Below are 10,432 nucleotides of genomic sequence, written 5' to 3'. Positions count from 1 at the left end.
TTTCGAAAGAAATGTCTCTGACGGAAAAAAAAAAAGTTACACCGTGTTAGAATACTCACCAATTATTTAAAAAAGAAAAGGTTTTCTATTCTAGTGTGCTATGCTAATATTAAATGCATTATTCATTCAAGGAAGTAAATAAGAGAAAGAATTTTTGTACGGGCATAAACTTCAGCATGTCAAAAGGATAGGAGAGGGAGGAGGGAGGGGAACCTGGAAGGAACTGCCTGTTTCTGAAGGTGTCGAAGATGATAAAGTCCATGGAGTTTAAGGCTGTTCAAAGTATATGAAATACAAAAGCACTTACTCTTTTCAGACTATATCCCGCATAAAATATGATAGGAGGAAGTAATATGTTGAAAAATACTTCTGGATCAAAAGTAACCTGTTAAAATAAAGAGTTCTTTTAGATGAATTCCCTCAGAAGATTTCTTATTACATTATCAAATGAGCAAAAAGAAAAAAAGATTAATGTTAAACTGGCAAAAGGCAAGAATATTACCACTGTGGTAAGTGAAAAATATTTCATATAGGATAGCTGTTATTCTACTTCTCAACCAAATGACGAGGAGATGATGGCGTTGGAACAATCAGTTAAGTCCTATCTGTGCAAAGTATCTTAAAATACTACGATAGCAAAAATTTTTTAAATAAGAGAAAGTATGAACATGTCTGCTTTAAATAAGAGACCCAAAACTGGCAACATAAAATTTGGGGGTCCAGCATTGTTGTTGGCAAGAGGAAACAGACTTCTTGCATAGGTAACATCTCTAAAGGTATATAACATAATATTGTGGTAAAAAGTTTCTGCACAAGTCAGATTTCTAGTCCTGACAGCCCATTCCTTTTTTTTTTTGCGGTACGCGGGCCTCTCACTGTTGTGACCTCTCCCTTTGCGGAGCACAGGCTCCGGAAGCGCAGGCTCAGCGGCCTGGCTCACGGGCCCAGCCGCTCCGCGGCATGTGGGATCTTCCCGGACCGAGGCACAAACCCGTGTCCCCTGCATCGGCAGGCAGACTCTCAACCACTGCGCCACCAGGGAAGCCCCAGCCCATTCCTTTTAATACCTATTTCCTATAATAATACAGACGCCCCCTTCTGTTCATAAGGCTGTAGTATTTGACATGAACACAGAGCAGCTACACATACTCATGCTAAAATTTCATTTCCTAGAACTCTTAAGGAACTGGAATTTTCCACAGGTTGGAAAAAAAACTCTTGCTGCAAAGTAAACTGTAAGTTTGTATGAAATGTTTAAAAGCATTAAAGATGGTCAGGAACACAACCAAGTAGCTATAAAAGCCAAGTCCTGCCAATGTAGAAGGCAGAAGTGGAGGCAAATGGCCAAGGGTGGGCGAAAACAGAGACATGAGCAAAGAGGCCCTGAGAAGCTTCAGGATGGCAACTATGGGGAGGACAGGAGAAGGCAGCTCCAGGAATGTCTGGAAGCCAGTAAGACTGCAACCCAACCTACATCAAGCTTCACGCACACCATGGTACAGTACCTGATACTCAGGCTGAGGCCCCTGAAGTTGTGCCAGATTATGAATCAAAGAAAGATTAACTTGTGCTCAGCACAGAACACAATCAAGGCAAGAAAGAATTCAAAAAAATATTAATGGAATATTTTAGGTATTATCAAATAAACTCAATGTGCTAAAGTACTATAAAACTCTAAGGGCCATAAGCAAATTGAAAGAAACACTTATAAATTCTGCTTCACTCAATACTGGTCACCATTTATTACAACTGTAAACACTACAGAGTGAAACAAAAAGGGTTGTAGTACTTAGCCTCGATCAGAAAAGCAAACTATAGACATGTCAATTTCCTTAGCCTTGCATTACATTCGTTAATTGAGGTTTTACTCCATTTGAAAAGACTGATTATTCTAAATATCATTAAAAATGCATTATTTTTCTCCTGAATCACTGTGCTGCTATTATATACCTTAAAAAAAATCCAAAGATTCCCTTTAACGAAGAACTTACCTTTCTAAGCATTTCATTATCTTGAACGTTATTGAGCTCATGTGAACTGATCTCTCCTTTCAGCATATACTCATAAAATTTTCCACTAACATTTACCAATAAGGTAGTTGGGCTTGACTGCACTTCACAGCTCAGGGTCACATTATTCACATCACTTGGAACATGAATGCCATATCGAAGCACAAGGCCCACCAAAAGACCTGGAAATAATAAAAGAATAATATAAGCTCTTCTTTCAGACAGAGACTACTTCTTTTGTACCCCACACATACCTTTGAATTGATAACAGAAAACCTCTTATGATAGTCCCTTGTGATCCTAAACTCATTTTTAGACCAAATGAAGTTACATTTTAAAGTATTACTAAATTCACAAATCTAAGAGTTCGATATTCATATAAGCCAGTGGGACAGGAAGGGAAAACATTCCCTAGGGTAACAACGTGTATCATTGCGTCCCTAGATCAAGATATAAATAAGTGATTAGGAAGGTAACAAAATGAGGAAATACCTTCAAGTCATCTGTACACAGAATATGCTCCAAGGTGTCCCAACCTAACTGTGTAATCATGTTAGAAATGTGTTTACCACCTCCATCCATCAATTCACAAGACTTAAACACATGCATTTCTCAAGTTATTCCTAAATCACATGGCTGGCCAAATAACATAAATTTTACAAATTGGAAAGTCAATAATTTTTCTAGATTGATTGAGTTCTAATACTAAAAGGTGAGATTTTAATTTTGAAATATGTTTCAAAATCAAAACATGGAACAGAAGTCCTGACTTTGACACTATGATGTCAATGTATTGCTGGAATTTTACTTAGATCATCATATTGACATTCAAATATGCACAATGATCTAGGTACTATAAACCTATACTGATCAAAATGTTTAATAATGATTTTATTGAGATATAATTCTATACAAAGTTTACCCTTTTAAACTGTACAATTCAGTGGCTTTTAGTATATTCGCAAAGTTGGATATTGATCACTACTATCCAATTCCAAAACATTTTCATTGCTCCACAAAGAAACCCTAGACCTATTAGCAGTCACTCTCCATTTCCCCCACCCTGACTCCCATCCCCTGGCAACCACGAATCTACTTTTTCTCTATGCCTATGCTGGACATTTCATATAAGTAGAATCCTACAATATGTGACCTTTTATGTCTGGCTTCTTTTACTTAGCATAATGTTTTCAGGGTTTATCCATATTGCAGCATGTATCAGTGCTTCATTCCTTTTTACGGTCAAATAATGTTCCAGTGTATAGATATACCTCAACTGCAAATTGAACTCAAACATCTGGAACTTTCCTTAACTCCACTATTAGTGGCATTTTACCTTCCTGTCTCCTTTCTCCTTTCTCTTTCACCCTAACCAGTCAGCCTTTCTTTTAATATATATGATTGGACTACTATGCTAAGTAGGCCCCCGGGGTTCGCAGATGAAAACAAGGTCCCGCCTTCAAGCAGCTCTCAGTCCAGTTGGTGAAAACAGACTGAATAAACAATTATAACACGATATGTGTGTGTGTGTATGTGTGTGTGTGTGTGTGTATATACACATACACACACACATACACATATATACAAGGTATTATAAAAACAGAAAAGATGTACCTAAGCAAGCCTGAGGGAGTGCGACATTAGGAAAGTCTTTCCAGAGGTATCACCTAAGCAAGTAACAAAGTAAGAGAATATGGTTGTCTAGGTAGGAGGAATAGTAGTACATGCCCAGTCAAGGAAGAGTGAGAAAACACAGCCCGTTTAGGGGATCATAAATAGTTCAGTATGGCTGGGATATAAAGTGGCAAGAGTTGAGGTGTGAAACAAGAGACCTCGCATGTTGGGGAAGGGAGTGTAGACTTTGTCCTGAAAGCAAAAGGAAGCCACAGAACCATAGATGTCAAAGGGCTTGACACCAGATTTTTATTTTAGCAAGACTGGTCTAGACTACAGAGGTTCAGAAAGGCCAGATAGAAGGCCACTGAAGTCATTCACGCACTAAGAGTGCAGGGCCTAATCTAAGAGAGCAGAGATAGGGAGAGAGGGGGGTTTTTTTTAGAAAGTATTATCTTGTAGAAGGATGTGGTGACTGACTGGACTGGGAGGAAGGGAGATGAAAAACTAAGAGGAACCTAAATTGACTTGGCAACTAGGTGGGTAAGCTGGCCTAGGCAATCGGGGGGTAGGAGGGCCAGTCAGTGGGACAGGGAACAGACTTACAGGGGGAAATGCGCAGCTCCGTTTTGGACATGTTGAGTTTGATGTACCTGTGACACATGCACAGTTGAGTATGTGGGATCCGGACCTCAAGGAAGGGGGTGGATCTGGACTGGAGATATACACTTAGCAGTCATAAGATGGTTGAAGTGAAGCACAGATGGGATTACTTAGGGAGCAAACAAAGCGGGAAGAGGACTATGGATATATGCTCGGAGTTTTATGCCAAAATTAAGGGGTTGGTAGAGGAGAAGGAGATGATGAAGGAGTCTAAAGACGAAAGAAAAGCCACAGGAGTAGGAAGAACAGAGGAGGAAGTGGTGAAAACTAGTAAATGCTGCAGCAAAGTCGAGGAAGACAGGCATTAAGAAGTGTCCATTGGGTTTGGCAACAAGGAGGTCATAGGTGACCTTGCTAAGAGCAGTTTGAGTGAAGAGGTGGGAGCAGAAGCCAGACCAGAGTGGGAAGTGATAAAGCAGAAACGGGGAGTGTAAGAGCAGTAGTTGGCTGAGAAGGGAGGAGGAAGCAGAGATGAAGGATCCTTCTGGTCAACTTACAGTCACATGTATTTTTTTTAAGTGAGCAGCGAGTAACTGGTAAACAGTACAATGACATCGACTCTAAAAAACGTTTTAACAAAGGTTCAGATTTAAAATAAATGAAAGATAAAATATTTGCAAATCATATCCTGATAAGGGGCTAATATCCAAAATATATAAAGAACTCATACAACTCAAAACCAAAATAACAATCTGATTAAAAAATGGGCAGAGGATCTAAATAGACATTTTTCCAAAAAAGACACACAGATGGCCAATGGTACATAAAAAGATGCTCAATATCACTAATCATCAGGGAAATGCAAATCAAAAGCACAATGAGATATCACTTCACACCTGTTAGAATGGCAATTATAAAAAAGACAAAAAATGGCAAGTGTTGGCAAGGATGTGGAGAAAAGAGAACCCTTATGTGCTGTTGGTGGGAATGTAAACTGGTGCAGCCAGTCTGGAAAACAGTATGGAGGTTCCACAACAAATTAAAAAAAGAGCTACTATATAATCCAGCAATTGCACTTTTGGGTACTTACCCAAGGAAAATGAAAACATTAACTCAAAAAGATATACGCACCCCTATGTTCATTGCAGCATTATTTATGATAGCCGGGATATGGAAACAACCTAAGTGTCCACTGATGGATGAATGGATAAGATATGGTACGTATACACCATGGAATATTATTTAGCCGTGAAAAAGAATGGAATCTTGCCATTTGAAACAACATGGATGGAGCTCAAGGGCATTATGCTAAGTGAAATTAGTTAGACAAAGAAACACAAATACCGTATTCTCTCTCTTATATGTGGAATCTAAAAAAAAAATAAAAAACAAAGCTCAATAGATACAGAGAACAGATTGGCGGTTGCCAGAGACATGGGGATGGGGATGGGAGGTGGTAGAAATGGGTGAAGGGGGTATAAATTTATTTAAAATTTAAAAATAATAAATGAAAGATAAACTTTGAAAATATCTCACCTCCAAAAAAAGAAACAAAATTAAAAAGTGATGGCTGGATGTCAACCGTGTTTGATAAACAAAACCTGGGAGAGAAAAGGCTATCAATCCATAGTCATCCTGCCTATATGATATAGGAACAGCTCTTTTCTCTACTATCTCACAAGACCTTCTAATTAAGATGTTCAGTAGTAGTAAGTTGTCCCATTACATTTATGTGTAAAAATCACAGTTAAGCTACTACAAACAGTAAAAATATCAGTATAAATTCTTTCCATATCCCCAAGCTTGACTGTGTAAGGAAGAGTACCCACTGGTTCTACCGCGCCCTGACCCAATGCTGAAATGTCACTGGGTGCCCTGAGGAGGGCTCAGCACTTGGACAAATCTGAAACACACACCTTGGCAGTTAGAACACCAGCAAGGAGAATAATTACTTAGGTTGGAAAAAATCAAGATCCTTTTATAAAAGCATCAGACAGCTGAAAAATTGGAATTTCTTTGAATACAGTTGACAGATCAAGTTAACTTGGGTTCTGTGAAAGGTCAAATCCTAATCACAGAGTTAAAGCAATTCTCACTAAACAGAAAGTACACAAAAGGAGTGCTTTGTTAAGGGGATAAGGCAGAAAATTCTAGCCTCCTACATAGATAGAGGCACAAAAACTACTGATATCATGAAATTTAAAATTATCACTAACAGGCAACAAAGAGTACAACCACAAAGAGATATCTTTCACAAAACAGAGAAGTCCCATTCCTCCTACACATTCCTGACCCTCTTGTGCTGGAGACCCTCCCAGGGATACAGAACTCAGTATCACCCAAGGCCGCAACACTGTATGAGTCTCACAGTGGAAATTGGTTTTCTAATGGATTTCAGCACATTCTTCCAGATTATCACACTAGAAGCCTCTAATAGTCAAAAATATGGAAGGAACATCACTGGGGTATTGAGTGTGGCCAAAATTGATAAGATTTCTACAGATTAAAAAGTGTATGTATGTGTGTGTGTATTTATTTATGTGTGTGTATATTGTGTGTATGTACATATATAACACTTATCTACTTCTTGAAGAATGCTGTTAGATTCTGTCTGAAAAGCTAATTGAACTACTACAAATCTCTCAGTCATTATTTTCTCATCTATAAAATGGGGATAAATGACTTGCCCAACATTATTTGGCATTAAGTGGCAAAACCAGAACTGAAATCTGGGTTTTCTATTTCCAAAGTCTCTATAATTTTCTAATCACCTGCTTGCTCTCTCATCACTACTAACTTGCTCTCTGGTGGTTATGTCTCCATTCTCTCATAAGCTTCCCTCACAACTCACCTCCAAAACCCCTGTAACTTTAAGTGTTAACTCCCTTCATATCCAACCTTATTAAATTTAGTACAGTAGAGTGTAGGAGAAAAAGCACAAGTTTGGAAGGCAGATAGAAGTATGAATTCTGGCTCCATCAAGTTCTAGTCTGTGATCCTAGGGTACATAACTTCTCACTGAACCTCAGTTTCCTCATATGTAGTGATGATACTACTAACCTGTTTTGCCTTTATAGATAAGTTTTATCTCTTCAACGTGAGGCAATATGGTTTAAGGGGCTAAGAGAATGGGGCTCCTGAGGCCGATTGACTGTGTTTGAATCCTGCCTTAATACTTACAAGTTATGTGACTTCGGGCAGGTCATTTAACCTCCCTGTGCCCCAATTTCCTCATCTGTAAAATGGGAAAGATAATAGTACCCGTCTCACAGGGTCGTTATGAGGTTTAAATGAGATGATATTTGTTGAGCACCTAAGCAGTGTCTAACTCATTATAATGCTCAGTAAACACTACCTATTCAGTCACTAGATTGTAAGTGCTTTGAGGACAGGGATGATGACTCATATCTGTATTTCTCATCATATCGCATACATCAAAGACACTTAATAAATATTTATTGATAAATCGCATTAGTTAAACCTAGGACTCTGGATGCTGTAGTTTAAGGCATAATAAATATTGCTTCCCTGTCTTCTGATTTTTATACCATCTGTAAGCATACTGCAGTGAGTGATCACTTTTCAGACTTACTAACGGTGACTCACTTTTAAGCTTCTTAAGCAAGCTAGCCCAATAAACAGAACACTTGGGTGCTTAGACATTGTAACTGGGGCAATTAGGCTATATTACAATCTAGAAACTGACCACATTGGCAACTTAATCTCTCTCTCTCTCTTTTTACCCTGGCTTCTCAAAAAAATAAAGGAGAAGCTTATTTTAAGTAGCATTTTTCTGGGATTTAGATAGCTAAATCATCAGTGGGCTGAATCTTGGAGGTCTGGACATTCCCAGAGTAAGAAGCCCTTTCATCTGGAAGTCAAGCTGAAAAATAAAGGTCTTAAAATAATATATTAACGTAACAGCTATAATAGTACAAGAGTCGTAAAAATAGGTAAATGGCAGATGGTAATTAGGATTAGAAAATGTCCATTTCCATGGCAGTGAAAATACTTTGACCCAGCCCCATCTTTTCTCAAACTGGACTTGGGAGTTGGTCAGGAGGCTGTTCATCCACAGCCCCCATCACCCATATTGAGAAAATGAGACAGGCTAAAGAATGCCAAGTCGTGGCAAATCAACCCAATTCGACTCACAGATAACACTCTTTCACTTTATATTCCACAAGAGATACCCTTGCTTTTCCTTCACAAAATACCAACACTAAGGTACTCCATCACTTTTCATTAACTTAGAAACATCAGGGAAAGCAATCAGTAATCCCACTTTTCTCCTTTAGCCCAAGAGTTAGAGGAGGTTAATGGTTATCAACTACCAAAGAGCAAATATTTTCAGGGAAATTCTAAGTCCCTATTTGATTTTTATAAAAAATACTATATCTGCCTCTTAACTTACAAGACTGAATAATTAAAAGAACTATTCTGAGCCTAACCTGAGAAAATGCAGTTATAACAGCAATAATAATAATAGTATTGCAGCTCTCATTTAATGAGCATTTACTTAGGGGTCAGGTACTAAGCTAAAAACATTTCTTCCTCACAGTAATGCTACTATCATTGTTCCTAACTTATAGATGACAGTGTAAGAAGGTAAGGGACTTGCCTAAGATCACACAGAGTTATTGGCATAGTAAGACAGAAACCCAGGTCTGACTCTAAAGCAGGGGTTGGAAATCACAGTGATGGTCTGTTTTTGTATGGTCCAAGAGCTAAGAATGGCTTTTAAATTTTTAAAGGTTTACAGAAAGGAAAAAAACAAAACAAAGAAGAAAATGCAACACATTTTCACAACACAGAGATTGATGTGATCCACAAAGCCGACGATATTTACTCTCTGGCCCTTTACAGAAAAAATCTGCAGACCTCTGGTCTAAAGCCTTTTACATCTTTAACCACTTCATCACACTATATCTCTCTACAGGAAAGAGGTTTCTGTGATCAGTTCCTTCTTTTAACACCGTAATACTTACTTGGCATTTAATGGAATTTAAGATGCCTTTATTTTCTTTATATGACCTGTCTACCCAAGAAAGATAAGTTCCTTGAAGGTGGGGATCACATACTTCTTTGTATTTTCTGTGCATAACATAGTAGGCTGAGTAGCAAAGGTTTGTTGAGGATAGTAAATAAATCACACACAGGTATACAGAGAAATTATATAGAGATATATAGCTTATCTGGCTAATTTAGCTTAAGGAGCGCTGCAAATAGAATGCAAAAAAAACCCCCATGAAATATGAAAACCACCCAATATGTCTAAAAACTAAGAATCCTAGGGAGCAAAGATATTTTGCACACAGGCTTAGAATGTTATTACCTTACAAATGAAAAATAAGCCTGAGTTCCTGCATTTTCCTGATGGACACAACTACCTTTCCTTGCTATGCTACCCTTGAGCTGCACATTCCAGAAGCCTGTATTTACTGGAAAGGGGCGGGGGGGGGGGGCGTGTGTGGAGAAAGGTCCTTTTGTGCCAAGGCTTCTCCCACCTATCTGCAAGCCTGAGACACAAAGCTCAACAAGCTCATCAGTTTAAGCCTGTTCCAAATGAAGATAATCTTCACTCGTGTACTGCACAGAAAGGATTGTTTGTCTGCCCTCATCTCTCCAGCCATATATGCCTCCGCGGTCATCTTAGATTAAGACAGTCAGCAATATGCATCTTTTCCTCTCATGAGGCCAAAATGCCTCCGAGTCCATGGTTTGATTTGCCCTTCTCTCCTCATGACCAAAAAATAAAGATAAATAAGAAACCTCGCAAAGAAAGCACACTAAGACACAAGAACTGAAGCCATTTACTCAACGATCTGTCAATAATCTTATGCTACCAGCAAGTCACCCATAATACCGCATATGCGTGGTGTTCCTAATTACTGTTTGGCCGAACTGTCCTGATCATCCTACAGTACAACATGCTGCTGGAAGATCTTTACCTCTTGTCCTCACCGCGGCACGGCCTGAATTAGAAGAGGCAACCATACGTATCCATATCAGATATTACAGGCATAGTACAATACATCAGGACGTCATCAAAAATGCCCTAAGCCTTCTTCGGCTTCTTTCCTGTTCAGGTTTTTACTTGGGGTACACGGGAGTCAGCTTTTCATTCTCAGCCTCCAAAGGACAGGGCGTAGCAAGATCTGGGTGATGGGGACAGGTGGACTCTGGCTCCAAAAGAACGTCAGATG

The 10,432-nt window shown here is 38.8% G+C and overlaps 1 protein-coding gene across 4 annotated transcripts in view; it reads right to left on the bottom strand.

Moving 5' to 3' along the window:
* SLC9A6 (solute carrier family 9 member A6) overlaps positions 1 to 10,432 on the bottom strand; it is a 57,055-nt gene that overhangs the window by 44,879 nt on the left and 1,744 nt on the right. For all 4 annotated transcript variants that reach the window (XR_003796425.1, XR_003796426.1, XM_029241085.1 and 1 more), the window contains 3 exons: positions 1,992 to 2,191; positions 308 to 385; positions 14 to 17 (listed from right to left, as the gene is read on the bottom strand). Coding sequence is in view for 2 of the 4 variants with exons in the window: in XM_029241085.1 (XP_029096918.1) it covers positions 14 to 17; positions 308 to 385; positions 1,992 to 2,191 (282 nt within the window). In the remaining 2 variants the exon portion in view is untranslated. The remainder of the gene's footprint in view (positions 1 to 13; positions 18 to 307; positions 386 to 1,991; positions 2,192 to 10,432) is intronic.

The sequence above is a fragment of the Monodon monoceros genome, unplaced genomic scaffold (genome assembly GCF_005190385.1).
Source record: "Monodon monoceros isolate NGI ecotype Baffin Bay Population unplaced genomic scaffold, NGI_Narwhal_1 Super_Scaffold_22, whole genome shotgun sequence".
In the NCBI taxonomy this organism is placed as follows: Eukaryota; Metazoa; Chordata; class Mammalia; order Artiodactyla; family Monodontidae; genus Monodon; species Monodon monoceros.
The sequence above is the reverse complement of the archived record's forward strand: the minus strand, read 5'-3'. Positions and strand labels throughout refer to the sequence as shown.